Below are 19,842 nucleotides of genomic sequence, written 5' to 3' on the forward strand. Positions count from 1 at the left end.
TAGCAACCGTTCTCCATGCTGTACTGCCTCCAGAATATCCGATCGCAACAATAAGAATCCCTGTCTTATGATATTCATGTCGGGAATGAAAATTAGGGTAAAAGGACATTCTGGCCAGGGTCTCCAATGTTATCATTGCCTGAAAGCGTGGGGAAAAGCCTGCAGGTGTAAACGTGAACTACATTAACTCATCTCTCAACTTGTATCTCAGAAATTAGACCCGTGCTTTTATCCATGATTTATCATAGCCAACCGGACTTAGGCAAACTAAGGCGTCAGGGGGCTTGACCTAAAAAGGAGTGTATTATTTCACTATTTCGACGCCATTTTCTCTCAAGCTTCTTCACCGTTTTCCATGAAAAAAATACGATGACGCTAAAAAAAACAAGCTCGATCGGATATATCTCTGAAGCTGTGGGCCAAAAAAGTCGTGTTCGTGCATGAGTCACGTGATTAATTGTGCCATGTAATTTCTGGAAGTAGCGTTTTGAGTAAAAGAAATCAGGTGTTTGACCCCAGTGACCCCATGATGACCTTTGACCCCAGTTTGGTCAGGTGACCTGTTGGGGCTGGGCTCCTGATACTTTTGACAAAGTTTGGATGAAATCGATCAAAATATGTAAGAGCAATAGACAAAGTCAACGTTTGCTACTATTAGTACGGACTAATGGAGAGACAGGGTGATTTAAGCTGCTATCCCGCAGCTAAAATTCTTGGTTCATAATTAGTGATGATGAAGCCTCATATTCAGCATTTATCAAATATAAATCTTAAAATTAATCTGGCCTGACGTTGCGAACTTAGCAAGTTCTTCTTCAGAGGCTAAAACAGAAATGACACCCTCTGTCATTTCTGTTTTAGCCTCTGAAGAAGAACTTGCTAAGTTCGCAACGTCAGGCCACATTAATTTTTAGATTTATATATTTCAGATCCATCCAGTCAGTAAGCAGTTTGCAGCAGTCTTACTTTTTTTCAAATATAAATCTTGTTGGGCAGACACTATTTTGCCAATAACTTGTCAGCTTTCCCAAAATTTATTTTTCAGTCCAGACAGTCTGTCTGCACATCCAAGGAGATTAAGTTAACAATCTCGAAAGAAAATGTTGCCTCTGTGATAAGGCCACTCAGCCTTCTTCAAATAACTCGCAGATAGTATACAAGCTATATTTTTCCCGCGCAGATTTCTTTATTTTCATATAATTATCCCAACTCGCCCACTCGTTCGATCAGCCAGTGCTTCGTCCCCGTCCCCTGTGGCCCTCCAGAGGTACGTGCGACCAAATCACATATGCCTGTGGATATTTTTCCAGAATCAATACGGGACGGTGCCCAGAAGGACATGCGCGTGCCGAGGGAGAAAATGTCGACCCGGGTTCAGTTCACTTCCCTGGAAACATTGTATGGTCTTGCCTTGGAGAAAATGAAGGTGAACGCCAAACCCTTGGGGTTCAGTGGCTAAGAGTTGAATGTGTGTCGTACAAACACAATAATGGGCCTTCTGACAGAAGGTAATATGCAATTGCACGGGGACATTATGTATGTATGTATGTCTGTACTGCAAGTGGGACCCTGCAGATGGTCTGGTAGCCAGACTCCCAAGCTCGCATGATAGTGCGGATTAGGGTTCTTGGCAACCTACTTTATTTCCAACCTTGTTAGTAAGCCCTGGATAGGAAACTTTCTTCCTGTATCCTGATTCGATACCGCAATTTGCTAGTAATGGATTAATATCGTGTAGTAGTTGTTATTTCTAGCATGCATTATGTGTTTTCGCGTTCATTGTAATTATTCCATCCAAACCTTCTTAAAAATATTCCTTTCCTTTTCAATTTGCTCATATTACCATGAAATGTGATACTGAATATTGGCTGGATAAGGTTGCAACACTGAACTTCGAAAACAATCGTGTTTTCGTAACTCACGGCGCGACGAATTGAGTCTGTTTTTACCCTGGACACCGCATACAAAACAAACGCTAACGTAACGAACAGGCAGGCACCATTTGCATACGTGTTCAAAAATTTTGCACATGCAAATGATCCAATACCAGGGTGAGAGAGCAGGTAGTGGTGGGCGCGTACTGCTCGACACCATGGGGACGATTTTTGGCACTTCGCTTCTTGGTCTGGTTTCCTGACTTTCCACTTGAAAAAAACTACAGTTTTTGTCATTGTAACGCCCAAACTGTAGCATCGTCTCAACTGTATAGTTGGTTCGATCCTAAAAAAAAGTTGAGATAGTCCCAACTATACTTCGGACGGTCCCAACTATAGTTGGGGCTACTGCTGTAGTTAGGGCGTAATAGCATTACCAAAAGTAGTATTAAATTTGAGCCGTCTTTGAAAAGTATCGGAAATTTCAATTGTTAAAAACTAACCACGGTACCTTAACCAGTTTAATTAGGTCTATCTTAACCCGGTACCATATTATGCATATATGCCTTAAACTTGGGTCGTTCAGTGTGCAACTCTTGTGGTTTAGCTTCAACAACTTGGGAGAACAATTTCGGAGAAAACAAGTCACAATACCATTTCATACAAGTGTAGATAGCTTTCCACAGTGTGAGCTTAAAAGATCAATTGTAAAGTACACCCGAGGAGGAGCGGCTATCGTCTAGGTGACATCAAACAGCCAGCGCCGATGGGAACCAGGGCCTATTATGCACATACACAATGTGAGGTTCCTCGGGGAATGAGCGTTCTACACATCAAGTACTGCATTAATTCATTTCACATTCACTGTCGCTCCTTTATTAGAACGCACAGCCGCCGCCTCTACTCCAGCCGTCAGACTTGACTGGAGATAATTGCACCCAACAGCTTGCCTTACGGCAGGAACTACGACAGCCTTGAATAAAGTCTACAGATTTAGTGGGCTCAAAGAGAGGAGACTTTTTTTCCACGGAATGAAGCCAATATAAATGTAAATTCTCCCCGGAAATATCAGGGGTAATTGAAGGATGTTTGTTAATCAATACTACTTCAATCCGATTGATACCAATTGAGTGGGTGGAGTGGGGGGGGGGGAGGGGAATCAACAAGTCATCATAGTTAGTTGTTCTCATTTTTGTTGAAAGTGACATTCCATTGTGTACACGGTCTACATGGTGGCTCAAAAAGAGGGGAACCCACTTTAAGTACTTATTTGAACTGAAGTGAAGTATAGTTCAGTGAAGTATAATGAAGTGAAGTATAGTTCCTTAACCGTACGTGGTGATGAAATTTTGAAAAAAAAATATCGCAAGAATAGTGTTATTATTATACAGAAACTCCAGAACACAGCTGCTCGCATAGTTACTCTATCTAGTTGTAAAACTCACATAACGCCAGTTCTGCGTTCCCTCTATTGGCTGCCTGTGCAGTTTCGAATAGTTTTCAAATTACTTTTGCTTGTTTTCATTGCTTACATGGTTCAGCCCCTGGATATATTTCTGATTTGCTCATTTCTTACAACCCTGCTAGGTACCTCAGGTCTGCAAATTCGGCCCTGCTTGTTGTGCCTAAAACTATTAAATCTTGGGGGACCGTTCATTTTCTCATGCTGGACCTATGTTATGGAACAAACTTCCTCAAAATATTCGTGATAGTGCTACTTCCCATGAGTTTAAATGTGCTCTGAAGACCCACCTATTCCAAGCAGCATTTCATTAATCGTCCAGTTTGATTTCACTCTCATGTGTACTGTTTCATATTCATGTATTTTCATTTGTGCGTACTTTTGTTCCCTACTGTTTTTGCTGTTCCTGTTTACTTGTTTGTTTTTCTGCGCCTTGAGCATCTAATCAAGATGGATTTGGCGCATTATAAATGCTCTTTATTATTATTATTATTATTATTATTATTATGCTAATTTGAAAACAAGTCACCAAAAACACTGTTGTCCACGTATTAGTCTAGTGTAGTGTTTTGTTGTCTTCAAATCAAGCTCCAGAGCTCAGTCAAGCGGATGGAATAAAGCCGTCCGTGGACAAACAGGTTTGACACATGACATTTTTAAAGTACCATATCTCAGAGAAAAAAATATGTATTTGCAATCATTTGTTCGTCACTTCTGTTTAAAGATCAATATTTTAATACCATCAAATTGAACTTTTGGAAATATGCTCAACAAGTAGGTGAAAATTGCTATCAAAAGTGGGTTTACTTCTTTTATGCACCACCCTGTATAAACAGAAGTCCCTTGTTAATGCTCGATGAGTTGTCAATATAACCAAAAGAAGAAAGGTTCACCAGAAAATCATCCAACCCGATTTTTAGCATACTGTATTTGTTATCCTAATAATGACGGGAACAGCAATTTTGAGAAATCACGGACAAACAAAAAGATATAGGTGGAGTTTTTGGTTGAGCACCCGATTGTGTGTACGAATAGGTACCTGCTATTGAATGTAAACCAGACAGCACCTTTAGAGGGATTGCCAACAGAAAAGTCGTGGCATTTATTCATTTCTAAATATTTAATGTATTAATTTGAGTTTTTCCTCGGCACTTAATTCAATATTTTATTATTTTCAGAAGCCAATTATTTTGAGATCAGGAAGGAAACGCGATCGACAGTGCCACTTGGTCATTGACTGCACATGTCCCGGCGCACCAGTTATACCCTTCTGTTGGGTCGATGCCCAGAAAAGGAAAAAGAAATCCCCCAAAATAAATCGTAGATTAGAGCGACAGGTGGGAACACCTGCAATAAATGATTGCGCCCGGGGGAACTTTGTCACACCTTCAAAAAGCATCCGTGGTTCCGCCAACTCCTTATGAACGCACACCACGGTAGGTTTGATGTCATTATTGGTGATCGTCAACGATAACTTTGCCCCGGAGCCAACCTCCATCGGAACGAAGGGAAAAAATGAGAAATTAAACGCGCTTACTCGCCCGTACCCAACTCGCAGAGATTTTAATCAATCTCCTATAACTTCTGCTCGGATTCAAACATTCTCTATCTGTCTTTTCTCCTTTTGCCAAAATTTGTTTTTTCTTATTAGCGGTGGGTGGTGCTAGCAGGTTTTTTTTTTTTACTGGTAAAGTGCAGGGGAGATAGACATCTGTCGGTCTGGCGACGTTCTGCGAATTTGCCGGTCATGAAGGTGCACGTCCTGTGTCGTCGGCAAAGGCACCGGGACCAAGTTAGAGCGGATATGAGGCCTAGATTCTTTGGCCGTGTTCTACTTGCATTAATCAATCCCTGATTTTAACCTGTAAAATCTCTGACGTCTAGTAGTTTGCTGATAAATTACACCCTCTTTTAAAAAAAAAGTTTTTGAATTGTCAGCTGACGGTTTATAGGGAAACAAATCATTTCAAGATACGATTCAGTAGTCTCTGAAAACTCTAGCTGGAAACATTCGATCTTAGGAGGCTGTTTCAGACATCACTCTGGAAGATTAAATGTAGATTTTTTTCTCTCTTCTGTCTTGGGGGTATCTTCTCTCTTTTCCAATCCCTCGCATAAGCAGGGAACCTCGTCCGATGTTGCTGCGAGGTCTGATAGGTCTGGTAACATCACCCCCTCCTAAATCTCTAATCACCTGAAAAACGACGAAGTCTGGACGGGGAAGACGAGATGTGAGTGTGTGCATGTGATACAGAGACCGGATGGTCGATTTTGTCTGTCTCGTCTTACTCGGCGAACCCAATCATTAGCTGTGATAAGTAAGGGCGCAGAGGAATGTCGGGGTCGTCGACACACTTTGCGAGCTGCGGGCATCAACATTGCTAGTGAGACTTGACGAAGAGTTTCAACTCTTGGTGGCGCCCTTGGCATGGCAAAATACAGGACGCCACCAAGAGGCTACTATGGGGAATCTTTCGGAGATCATTTTGTATGGTGGATCCCCACTGATATACTATGCCGATTAATAGCCGAACAAAACTTATTTTTGCTTTTGCCGATTAGTAGCCGAAGAAAACTTATTTTCGCTTTTTGACCCGGTTCGTCCCCAGTCTTCCAAAAAAAGCCAGATGAACCACGAATTTACAAAACCGAATCACAACGTTTGAGAACAGACCTGCAAGAAAGGACGGCAAGTTGTCCTTTATAGAACACCGACCGGTCTCCCAAATATGGCTTCAAGTGACTTCCTTCTGCAGTTCTCTGCACGAGATAGATATCAATGGGGGACCTTTAGCACATATTCTTATATATCACGCATATGCTTAGAATATTTACCTCTTATGATCGCACAATTGGAAAACACTAATGATCTAAACTAAACAAAAAGGCAATTATTTTGGTAGCACTTTAGGCAACTCTCAACACTGAAGGCAAAGCTGAAGCTTTTTGCACAGTAGTTTTAACTACAATGATGTGTCATATAGTTTATAATATATGATAAAGGAGTCATCTTGGTGCTGTGGTTAATGTCCTAGGGTCCAGGTTCGATTCCTCCCCTGGCCACATGCACGTACAGTGGAACGTCGCTATACCGAACACCGCTATACCGAACATTCGGCTTTACAGAACATCGTCTTTGGCTCCCGGTTTTTGTGTACAAAACCAACCGAACATTGTTGTCGAAAACCGTCAACAGAAGAGCGACAAGTGGCTATTATTTCCCCAAGGCATAGAAGGGGAAAGCCACCCATCGATGTAGGTAGTGAGTTCAAAACTGTGTAATTACAGAATTCTATAGTCAGCACGTGTTCGAAGTCGTCTTTTAATAACTACCAGGGCGTGCAGTGTGAAGTTATGAAGGGAGCCATTTATTGAAAAGTGATTACCGGAGCACCGGCAGCTTAAAATCGCTATACCGAACTATCACTATTACGAACATTTCTGTGGATCCCGCCATGTTCGTTATAGCGGCGTTCTACTATTGGATTTTCAGTCCCTGCCTGATTCCGTGGGTTTCCCCAGAGTATTCTTCTGGGGTTTTCCCCCCACCTCTAAAAACTGTAGTTTCTTCTCATTGCCTTCTCTCTACAGGTTTCTTCAGGTTTGCTGCAGCCACTGTGCCTTGGGCACTTTTGAGTTTTGAGGAATCCTTGGTTTCATTATCAGAAAGAAAGAAAGAAATAACCTTTCTTCGCACGGTTTATTTTGGTGATTTGTATTTGGTAATTGTGTTTAAGTGATATTGGGTTGCTTCAAAAAATCCATGAAAAAAACAACTTGCTTCCTGTTATCTATCATTATATAGATCCTTCTCTGCATTAAACATTCTCTTTATATTAAACATTGCTCTTTTTTTAATTATTTGTTTATTTTGTGTTTTTATATCATTATAGTATACGTACAATCTGTTCTCGTGATTTTGTAATGTCTTATTTGTTTGTCTTTGTCTAGTTTTGTTTATCTGTAAAGGCATTACTACATAAGACTCTTGGTCTTCTGAATATGCCTCCATATCAGCATCACCTCTTCTTCTTTTTTTTAGGTCTCATGTAATTTTCCATCTCGGAGTGTATTTTTGTATGATTATCAATCATTATCTATTGTGTATAAGCTGTATATGGAAGTAAACGTCTATTTGAATTGAATCGAATTGAATTGAACAATGACGTAGAGCATTGACTAAATGCAGTTTAATTAAAATAATGCAGGATGTCGACCCTGAAGTTGAAAGGCCTTGGCATCTTCGAGGCAATTTCCCCAAGGCAACGATGAACTTGATGATTTATAAATAATGATTTCTCCAAGTCGGCATCGAAACCAGTGCAAGGACACAACGACATCAGCAGGGATCAGCAACATACAATGGAGAACGAAAGCAGGTTTGTAGTGGCGAGAAACCTCAAGACCCAAGACACTAGATTCTGTCACGACTCGGTTTCGGTGACTGAAGAACATTCTCCGCATGAATGGATGACATATGCTTTCCTCCCTCGACATTTTCCACTTCCTTTACGGCAGCGAGATCAAACAACCGTCACATACACGTCGTCAAAACATACTCCTTCGTATCCTGCCCAAGTCACCGGGGGAATTGGGAGCCGGAGCATCGAACACTAAACAAAAATAATGAGAACAGGTTGGTGGGCTCGAATGACTTTTAAGTGATACACGTGATTTGAAATTCAAGAGGGCGGCGGAGTCAAATTAATGTGACTCAGGAAAGAAAAGGTAGAACTAGAAGTATTTTTTGCAGTTATATCACGACTTCCCACGTCCCCCTGCGAACGTCTTTAAGTCTCGAAGGAGGAAACATTTAGGGTGAGCGGTATATCATCCACGTCACCTTACGCAATGCATATTCAAAGGAATTGTACCCTGAGGTATAGCGCCATTGGCACGAAAACTGGGAATAGATACTAAAACCTAGAAATGCAAGCCAATACATTCCCATCTGATTTCAACCAAAACCGTTAACTTAATCATAATAACAATAAACCTTGCGCTATATTCGATGGTTGGCCTGCACGTAATGTTGATCGCATCGGGAATTTGCGTATGTAGGCTAATGAATGTCAGCACCAGACGCGATCATTTTTATTTGATGGAATTGTTGTCCGTTACAAACGCAGCTGGTTACTGCAGATAAGCCATTCGTGGGTTCCGGACAAACAAGATGCCTTTATTGCATGTGATATGATTATGTTTGCTGCAACGGGCCTACCAGCGCGAAGATATATACACACATACAATACAACGGCATTGAACTGCAGGTCGCCTTAATGGAAATTGTTCTTGGCCATACACCAAAACATAATGAAGTCCCCACGGAGTTTGATCCTGCGCATTGGCGAGGAGCTTAACAAAAATCGATACTCTGAGTGCGAACAAGTTCCTCTTTCGGTTCTGCAGAATCGATAGTTTAAAGAAAACATCACTTTGCTATCCATCGCCGTGACTCAAGACCCTGGTGACGTCACCCAAAAATAAACCAAACCTATTCTGATATATTATACCCATTTATCAATTGATCCAACACAAAATGGGAAGCGCTCTTTTCTCTATTGGTATGCGAAACACGTTGGCGCATATTTCATAGGATTTTGCTATCAATGAATAGCGCGCGCTATATGTTCAGTAGGCTTCTTTTCTCGGGTCGGCCATGATATTAAATTGAAAGCGAGGTAAAATCTTCATTTTTGGAACTTGCAAACAGAAATGAGAGCAATTACAAAAAACACCAGTCTGCTCTGATGAATAATTAAAAATTTCTGATTAAACATTTCGAATGTTTTAAGCCACATTTTATTAAAAAAAATAAAACTGAGGCTTGGAACGGGTAATAGTCTGGCACCATCCCATTCAACGGTTTACAATTTATAAAATACATTCAGGGAACACGATCAAAGACGGCTTCCTCATGAACAAGGTCTATACCACTACAGACAGACCATGATTCATAGAGTTGGTTACACGACAACTATACCAAACAAATCAAATAAACAAGAAATTATATCTTTACAACCTTAATTTGGTAATTTAAGAGTACACATTTTGCTTCGAGAAGGTCTAAACGACCGAGTATAGGTACAGGGTGAGTCCAAAAAAGCGAAACCCAAATGTCGGGACTATTGTTTTAGTGAAGTTCTGCATGTGGCACTTTTAAAATCTAGGATATGAAAGCCCAATTAATAAGCTTCCTTAAGGTTAAAAATCACTCAAATCACTCATGTACTTTTCAAGTTACGGAATTTTAAACACAACCACCGTTTAATACACGCATCCCATGTGATTTGTTTTCGTTTTGCTGAAAGAACACTTACCTTCTTGTGATCCGTGGACAGACTTTAAAACGGTGGTTGTGTTTAAAATTCCGTAACTTGAAAAGTACACAAGTGATTCGAATTATATTTGTATTAAAAGAAAAATGATGAATTGGGCTTTCATATCCTAGATTTTGAAAATGCTACATGCAGAATTTCACTAAAACAATTGTGCCGACATTTTTTTTACTCTGCCTGTATAGGGTGGATAGGCAGACTGAACATTTTACCAAGGCAAGGATGGAAAAAAAAAGTTTTGATATCATATTCATAATTTTGAAGTCTACATTTAATCTGTCCCCAGGGACCACAGAGGCGGATCTATAGCTTTCTATAAAGGAGGGATATGAAGGGTTTTGAGTGAGTTTGGGTTGGGGATGGGGTGTCCGAGGATGCCTTCTTCAGCATTCTAAGGTAATATGAGAATAATTTTGGAACTATAGCATTCCATTTATTATTTTGGGCCCAATTTTACTAGTTTATCGAAACACTAGTCAGCGGCTAAATGGGGTGGGGGGGGGGATTGCAATCCCCGTAACCACCCCATACATCCGCTACTGGATGGACCATAACGAATAATCGAGTCCAGCGCTCAAAACCATTTGCGAAACAAGGCATATGCGCAATACGCTCAATGAGGCTCATCTTCAGGGAGTCCAAAATTCCGCACAACACCGGAACAGCTCTACATGCAGAGCGAATGGAACGTTGACGTGATGGGGAATAATTAAGATCGACAACCGCAAATAAACATGTTCACGACATTAAATGGAACACGTAATAATATTCTGTGACATCTGCTAAAACTTACTGTGTTATCTTTTTTTCATCTAACTTGAAGGCAGGATTATTGAATTTGCCAACGTCAAGACCTAATTCCTGCTATCAACTGAGTATAGTGTTATTACAACAAGGGTTTCTTAAGACCCCGACATTTTATCGCACCTATACCAAGACACTGGCTCACACAGACAGAGAAACAAGTTACATCCCTTATCAACACTCTATCGACACGGCGTTTCCTGCACAAAGCACGAATTCCCTGTGTTGACAATCGATCACACACACACAAATCACATTATTCCAGCTGTATCTTCCATCTCCCGCCTATATGTCCTTGTTTGGACGGCCGACTGTCCAAACACACACATTGTTAATGGAAACAAGTCGATTCGTGAGGAGTAGCTTTTACAGCTTTTCAGGCAACTAAACCACCCCTTAACACACACAAAATCCAAGGCGCGAGCAATAAAAGCACACCTATCTTGAAGACCCTTGGCAGCCAGTTATTCTGCCCGAGTTGACTCTGAGTTGATTTTGGGGGGTAATTTAGAAGTGACTTGTCGCATCTGCCCACTATGCACACACATTTCCACAAGCTTATAGGGTGAGAATTATGTCCTCAAAACTTCAGGGGATACATCGATCGCAATGCATGCATGGTCCTCGGTCCATGAAATCCGCGACCAACCTGCCGCGCAAACTGGGGCAGCCTTGTCCCCGTCTACCAAGTAATATATGGTTCATTACGTCATATATATATATAATGGTCTGGTAACATCTCAACGTCTCATACACCCTATGGTATAAACCATAAACCGCATAAACCTTTTTTTCTTTACACGGCCAATATCTTCTCTTAAAATAATCGAATCTTGCAAAGTTAAAAGGGGGAAATTTTCATTCTCAACTCTTGCTACTGACAGGGGAAATCTGCATCACCACAAATCAAATTTAGTCTGAAGGTTTGTATACCTGAAGTAACGGGGAGGGGGCATTCCATGGAGATATCGAGACAGACAGTTGCTAGACGGGAACATATTTGAGGGGAATAGCAATGTATACAGTGCTTCTGATGGTTCTCAACTGACTTTTGCATATCAGTGTGTTGAGCAATGTTCTGTTTAGCAGAGTCAATATTGCCGGGTTCCATACTAAAGCCCAACATAATAAGGACGTCGATAATGTCAGAAATTAATCCTACGTACCTCAAGTGATCTCTGTAAGATAAGTGACATAATATGTGCATTGTATATTGTATGTACACGCACATCTGCCCTGTTCGTATTATTTGTTTTAATTATTAATCGGCTTCTTACGGTATCAGAATTAATTTCAAGGGTTTTTTTTCTTGTCGAGTTATCAACTCCTTTGTTCACACGGTCTTTCAGAATTATTTGACACAATACTTCATGAACATAGTTTTGAAAAAAAAAACAGGCGTAGTCATAAGTATACCAATAAGCAGGCTTTTTAAGGGGAGAAAATAATTAATCCAAGTCACTTCTTTTTGACTCACCCTGTCTATTACTTTGAAAAAAATCGAATGCCACATTTTTCCGTGTATTATTTTGAGTGGTCTTAAAACGTTTTCAGTCAATACGGTTCATTGCCTTTTCTGCAGAACTGACGTCATCAAGGGTCATGTGACGTCATCTTAAAAGTGTATAATAGGATTTTATATCTAAAGAACTGTAAGTCAAATTGGGTTGGAACTTGGCATGAACACAATAAACAGGAACGTGTTGCAGACAAAAATTGGGGTTGCGTCATGATGATGATGACGTCATCATGGGTCATGAGACGTCATCTTAAAGGTGTTAATTTAAAGTCCGGTATCTGGAAAATTTAGTCGCGGAACTATGTTCTTTCATATAATTTACCCGACTGCATAATTTGGACAAAACAAAACATAAACTCATAAAAAAACGATAATGCGGAAAAGCTCTATGCTCTGTTTAACGAACAGACATAGTTCTAGTTTTAGTATGATAATGTCTTATTTTTTTACAATGTAGATAGGGAAAACATCATGTTAACATCAAAGCTGTCGAAATTTAAACCAAAAATCATATCACCAACTACATGCTCGAACTTGAAAAATCATAACACCAACTACACTTCTTGACTAAAAAAAAAGTGCTCTAGAGAGATGTCTTTAGAGAGCGAAGCCATTTAAATTATGCCATGATATTGAAGTCGATAGTCTTAATACCAGCAAAAAGTCCAGTGTTCTGTTCTCGCATAGACACTTACCTTTCGTTGGTCATATACAATGCACACCCAAACTCGGTGCTCTAATACACCTCAAGTACCAGTCTCTGGTCTCATTACACACTTTAAGGTCAACAGATTTCTCTCGCAGGAAGTGTCAATCACCGCTGGATGGCTCGGTTTTCTTTAGCCGCCATGTTTGAACCTTTCCCGCCATGTTTGATCTTCTTTTTCGCCCCATTATTTGGCGAGATGAACATCTTTGCATGGGCAGTCTATACGATACAGCACGAACAGCGGATATGGGTCTGCAAATACCATTAAATCTAATGTAATGTCCCCCACTCTCCAGTGTAACTCGCACTCAAATGCTTTTGTTTTCTAATAATGGACACCAATCTCTCAATTGACTGATTGGCGTCGCACACGCTCTGGATCGATATTTGGGGGTTTGTTTTGTTTTGTTTTTGTTCCAGAACTGGAATCCCTGGAGCAATTACTGTGTTTGGAAGCGTAGAAACCAGCAATTTACATCTGCCAAAATACGAGCAAACATCACGTTCTTTGAGTTGGTTTCCCCTTTTATTGAGTGGTTTCATGGACCGGTCGATGCGTGCATCAGGCCAAAATATCAGAAAAACGGGAAATTGAGAAAATGTGCTAGGATGCCCCTTACGTTTATGGCGAGAATTACTATCTCTACAGAGAACTTCGATGCAGTGAGATGATGAATGCGGTTCTCTTTACTTGGAAAGAGCTAGTATTCAGTGTTTGTGTCGCTGCAGTTTTTGCATCGTGTACAATGGTTCCAGTGGCATAGCCAGCTGGGGGAAGGGGGTATTTACACCCCCCCCCCAATATTTTGTAAAGAGTGCCCTTTCTTTCACGAGTGCCCTTTTTTTCACGAGCGCCCGTTTTTTAATGGGTGCCATTTTTTGGAATATCGCGCACCCATTCCCCCCGCTTTTTGATTTTACGGAGGCCACGTGACCGGTGAAAAAAACAACCTGTCTACATCCCAGCACGGATGGGCGAGTGCCCTTTTTAACGTCTAACCCCCCCCCCGCCCCCCTTAAAGTGACCTTACTACGCCCCTGGGTTCGTTATGCTCTCCTTATTTAGCTTGATACAAGATGTCTGGTTCGAAACACAATTTCACAATCAATAACTTTATGCTAAACAACAAAACCAAGAAAGTCTTTGTTGATCTCAGAGGTGTAAAATGTGACCTACTGGGCGAGTCACAAAAATAAACGAAACCCAAATGGCAGGACCAATATTTGAAAGAAGGTTTGCCTGTAGCACTTTCAAAATCTAGGATATGAAAGCCCAATCAATGAGCTGTCTTTTAGTACAAGAATCATTCAAATCACTCATGTACTTTTCAAGTTACGGAATTTTTACCCCAAAAAAACGTTTTAAAGTGCTGTCCATGGATAACAAAAAGGTAAGCGTTCTTTCAGCAAAACGAAAACAATTCACATTCATCCCTATAAACTACATCAGTGATTTGAATGATTCTTGTACTAAAAGAAAGCTTAATGACTGGGCTTTCATATCCTAAATTTTGAAAGTGTTACAGGAAAATTTCATGCAAAATTAATACTGCCATTTGGGTTTCTTTTTTACTTTTTTTGGACTTACCCTTTATAGACTACCAAAGATTGAAAAACAAATCTAAAATGCCTCAAACTGACTCAACTTGCCAGTGGTTTACTTATTAAGTGATATCAAGCAAACTAGCAACGTATATTCGAAGCTTTGGCACTTGGTGGTGGTCCGATGTTGTCATTGGCTTACGACAATGAATCTGCACCATGCCGATTGGAGGATTTTACGACGCTGCGTCGTTACACAGAACCAATCAGAGAAGCGGTCATTGGCCCCGCACCATGGATAACAAAAACAAAAAAACTCCGAGGGAATAGAGTTTCAATTAAATGTGTTCCCAGGGAGAAAATGCCAATTTCAAACTTTAATGCCAAAAGCTGAATATTCCTTTCATCGGAAGAAAAAATAAAAGTAAAGAAAAGAAAGGAAGGTGGGAGGATCTGAGCTAGAGGCGATTGATATTTCCCATGTCGGTTCAGTGGTTGAAACGTTAGCCTCACAGGTAAGATTATCTACAGCAGGCCAAGGGTATACATCAACTCAAGATTGCCATTTTATCTTGGCGCCGGAGATAGCAATAGCATGATTCTACAAATACACGGAACTTATCAGGAAGGTATTACACAAAAGCCAGCTAAAATATCGGCTCGGGTCAGATTAGAATAGTGAGAAAAAAATACGGCGTTCAAAGAAAAATGTATGTAACCTTTAGAGATGATGGAGCGTGTTTTTTCCCCTTTTCCTGAAATTACCGTAATCTGGGGAAGCTGTGGGATATTACAGAACTGATCCTGAGGTTTAAGATATGGCGGATTATACTCCGTAGGATATCAGTATTTGCACATTGCCTCATGCATAACAAACATTAATATACACACAGCAGCCTTGTTTTCGACTGCGGATGGGTCATTGGATCATTCACTATAGGGCTAGATGTTTTCGCCATGAGCAAAAAAAAAGTTACAGTTGTGAAAAAAAGTGGGCTACACTAAATTTTTTTTAAAAACTTTCGTTAAAGCAAAGCCAGCATTATCTACACGTACATTAGCTAACCCTATCCCTCAAGGGATCATTTAAATTATGCAGAATCTTGTTGAATTTAGCATGGTTTAGGCAATCATATACGTTTCTTGTTGTGAACAGCGCCACCTATTGTCAAATCGTGTCTAGTCTGCCCGCCCCCTTTGCCTTGTATCAGGACTTCCCCCACATCGTCCCCAATCGTAGACACATAAATTAAACGTCACTGACTGAGGGGCGAGTTTTATTTGCAAAACATACCACCGATATACATGATGTCTAAACACGTCTGTCTGACTGTTTATAAAATAACTACAAAACCATGAGGTCAATTTTGAAAATGTTTGGTTGTGCGATGCTCATAAGCCTTGGCCTCAACCCCTATGAGTTTCATTTAATTTCAGTCACGCATCACTACACAATTTTCATTTGATCACAACAACATTTTTGGACATATTGTGACCAAGTTACATTCCTTAATCAATTTCAGTGCTGTGTTATGTTACGTAAGTTGTGTAAAATCCTGCATTTGTAGGAAAAAAAGGCTGATGTGGTTTGGGACCACTCGCCCTTGAGCATTAAACTGATGTCTTGTCTTGATGACTGATAGCCAGGCAAATGATTCCAATCCCAACTACAGCCCTTTTTACAACATGAAGAATTTTACACAGCTTACTTAACACAGTACTGAAATTGAATAAGGCAAGGAACTTGGTCACAGTGTCCAAAAATTTTGTTGTGTTCAATTGACAATATTGTGCAGTGATGTGTGACTGAAATTAAATGAAACTCATAGGGGTTGAGGCCAAAGCTTAGGAGTATCTGCACAACTAAACATTTTCCAAATTGACCTCATGGTTTTGTAGTTATTTCAAAAATTGTCAGACGGACACTTTTTTGGGGACATACTGTATCACAAAGACATGTTAGCAGCAAAAGTTATCATCGGTGTATTGAATGATAAATCTTCCAATTACGATTTGCAAAGACCAGGAGTAGAAAGTCAAACAACAGTACTTTTCTCGATTGAGCGAGAGGGCTTAGGTCGTAACAACTGCCGCCTAAGCCGCGACATCACTGGTTTCACATGCGCTCGTGCGTGCATTCCTACGGCGGCTCACCAGGCTATACCAGCTACGAACGTTCCCGGAGGGGAACGGAAACACGATATCGTGTAAGTCCAAAATCTTTCTAATTAAACTTGAAAGCATTCTCAACGCATCTCCAACAGAATTATTGGTCACTCGGAAAATCGAAAGCAAACTTAACACTCGATTTCCGCCTGGAGCATTATTATGATCTCGCAACCAAATACCGCGTTGGTTTAACGTTTAAAATGACATGCCGGGAGCACGGATACGCTTACTTATACCGTGATTACGACCAAGTCGACTTGAGACCTATCGACTGACTAACCCTTTGGGCAATAAAACTCTTCTTTCCCTCTTTCTAAATCGTGATATTCGAGTCTCGGCTTATGATTTCACATAGTATCATATTAGAAACAAACGAACCGATCAATCATTTCGTTGCCAAAGAAGTTTAGTTGGATTGAATTTTTTTGCGAAGTTATCCAGGGTGAGTCGTTGACCCCAAAATGCAACCCTGAAACATTTGACTTTTTTTTAATTTTATGTTTGGGATATATGAGCATTTATTTTCAAGTACTGAACAAAAATCTGAAAACAGCACATTGGTTGCTGAGAAAATGCCAATTAAAAAAGAACAGATTTTTTATCCTTTCCATGCAAATCTGCTTCAAACATTGAAACATGTTACTTTGAGCCCACTGTGCCATTATCTTTCATTTGTGCAATGTCTTCATATTTATGATATTTCGACATATTTATGATGCCAAAAAGGTTTAAAATAGAACTAAAAAGGATAAGATACCTGTTCAGGTGGAAACTAAAAGGGATTTCCATCAAATTCATCTGTACTCTTGTCATGTGATGTGCCGTGACGTTTGTAAGGATTAGGACACAATGCGCCACATGCATTTCATGCACAAATAGGTACAGTGTAAATCCCTTAACTGTGGTAATGCCATTTGAATGGACCAAAAAGGAGTTGTGTTTAATAAGTAATTGGCATTTTCTCAGCAACCCAATGTGCTGTTTTCATGATTTTTATCTTCAGTAATTGAAAGAAAAAGTTCTCAGCTTTAATCTGCTTTATATGTCCAAAACATAACAATTCACAGATCACGTCTTCGAAAAAAAAGGCAATTTTTTAGGGTCACCCTGTAGTTTTAAGTGCAAAGGTATATGCCTGTAACTTGTGATTGGTATAATGAACCAAAAGGTACCCGTAATAAGATATGCCCCAAAACTGAACATTGGTTGAAAAAAGTTTATTTTTGACATTTCCGAAATGACATGGTTGCGTGGATATCTGACGACTTTATGAGGAAGACTTAATGCTAAATCCAAAAAACAGTCACGCAGTCATTTTTGAACAAGGTGCTAGAAATCTTGTCCCCAAATATACGGAAGTTGGAATTGATGGTCTGGGTTATGTCCAATGTCTATGATTCATGTCTCTGTTTCACTCAAAACCAGGACACTCAAAATGTGATCATGTTCGCGGGCACAAAATGTGCCAGCTTTAAAGTAACCATCTCCCAAGAGGCCAGCACAGTAGCAGGAGAATGTTGCTACTTCGGTTTGTGTCATTCAAACCTGGTTTTGAAGCCATACCAACTGAACTGAGCAAACCAACAACTGGATTGAGTTCGACATTCGAAAGTTACACAACAAACACGCGAAATCACGTTGAATTCAAGCCAAGATTTAGAGAGCCGACTTCAGTTAACAGACGCACTGCCTTGGATGATGATCCACATCCCGTCTTCCATGCGGTCTGGCAACGCGGATTGAGGGAAGTCGCACCAACAGCCATGCTATCGAGGGGGAACAAACAGCGGGGGGTCGGGACAGATCGGAAGCTGTAGCGGGAGCAAACTATTAACTCCAATGTCTCGGTGGATTCGGATCACGCAGCCGGTGTAAAGTGAAGTACGAGATTCCCCGGGAACTAACGAGGATTGAGGGTGGAGCGGATTGGAGGCGGCATGGTGTCGAAGTCCGGCCGGAATATATGTACCGTGGATAAAATGTGATCGCGTGCCTGCTGTGCAAACAACTAGCTCTCATTCAAGCAAAATTAGACTCTTTCGCACGATCGCGCAATGAGCTTCTTACATTCTCAGGCATGAAGTCGGGATAATACCAGCTTCTAATGCTGTGTGATTTCGTAGCAATGGTGCGGCTTGTTTTCCACTGTTTCATCGTTTTGAAGCTTTAGGAGTGTTTTGTCTCTCAAGCATAGTTTTCAACAAAAGACCCACGCTCGAGGACTGAAAGGATTCTTTGTTCTCCCTTTGAGTATCTGTCCTCTATGGTAAAGCCATACAATGTATACAAGCACACAAGTGTGTACTTACCTGCAATCGGGAACCCCCTATTGTCCCTCTTCTTTTGTACTATAACTTTTTAGGAAGACCTCCCATATTTTTTTGTACACGATCGTCAATTGTGGACCTTCGGGATAGTGGACCCTATTGTCCTCTAATATTCAACGACCCCTATTGAATGCAGAAACAAACTCGGACACTTTTTGATGTTACGGAAGCAGTGTCTGGAGAAAACACCGGTCTACATTTCAGCACGGATGTACGAGTGCCCTTTTCACCTTGCTACGCCTCTGACATGTATATAAATTTTGAATTTGGTAACACTGTGAACTGACGTCCAGAACCAGGAATCCACCTTTGTTCGTACCCCAAAAAGACGTTATTATGTAGCGCTCTCATTCTCTCAAACATCATTTCATGGCCTATTTAAACCACCCTGGATTTATATTTCAAACTCAAAACCCACCTCCAAAGTTGGGCCGAATCCGGTTGTCGTATGTGTGCATTAGATTCAGTAAGATCCAGCTAGACTCGGGCATATCGTACGGGTCCTGGAAGGATTCGACGGGCATCTTCTCGGGTCCCACGGATCCGGCTAGCGACTCGTCCACGCTGGACGCGTTGGAGGTGTAGGAGGAGGAGGAGGAGGAGGAGGAGACGTTGGATCGGTGAGAGGGCGTGGCCGACTGGGTGTGGTTGTGGGCGTGGTTGACCCAGCTCTGCGGACTGGTGAGACCTTCGTGAGAGTGCACTGTCTCGTTGCCCACACTATAATGAAAGAACAAAGAATACGACTCGATATAGCAACATTTAAAACAGCACGATTCGCCATGGGCGCGGTATGGCGTACAACCGTGTGGTGCTGGGCGTGGCGTTTGAGAAAGGTCTTCTTGAGCATGCGCTGTCTCTTCCCTGAAGCTTGTGAAAGACAAAGAATATGACTCCATTTATCGAATTATCTACACAATGATAGGGCGTGGTGTGGTATGTGTGGTGGGCTATGCGTTGTTACAATCATTGTTGACACAACTATCTATTTTGGACTAACGTTTACAAAATAAAGATTCAAGGTATTGTTTCGATGGGGCTAGAATTGTCCCACTCTTTCACGGTTCACATTCAGCGATTTGACCTTCGGGCCTAATC

At 40.9% G+C, this 19,842-nt stretch overlaps 1 protein-coding gene across 1 annotated transcript in view; it reads right to left on the reverse strand.

The window, feature by feature from the left end:
* LOC119723672 (glycine receptor subunit alphaZ1-like) overlaps positions 1-19,460 on the reverse strand; it is a 44,599-nt gene extending 25,139 nt beyond the window's left edge. Inside the window, exon 1 of the mRNA XM_038194457.1 lies at positions 19,163-19,460. Coding sequence (XP_038050385.1) covers positions 19,163-19,268 — 106 coding nt within the window. The 5' untranslated portion in view covers positions 19,269-19,460. The remainder of the gene's footprint in view (positions 1-19,162) is intronic.
* Positions 19,461-19,842: the final 382 nt, after the last annotated feature.

The sequence above is a fragment of the Patiria miniata genome, unplaced genomic scaffold (genome assembly GCF_015706575.1).
Source record: "Patiria miniata isolate m_02_andy unplaced genomic scaffold, ASM1570657v1 HiC_scaffold_17, whole genome shotgun sequence".
Classification (NCBI taxonomy): Eukaryota; Metazoa; Echinodermata; class Asteroidea; order Valvatida; family Asterinidae; genus Patiria; species Patiria miniata.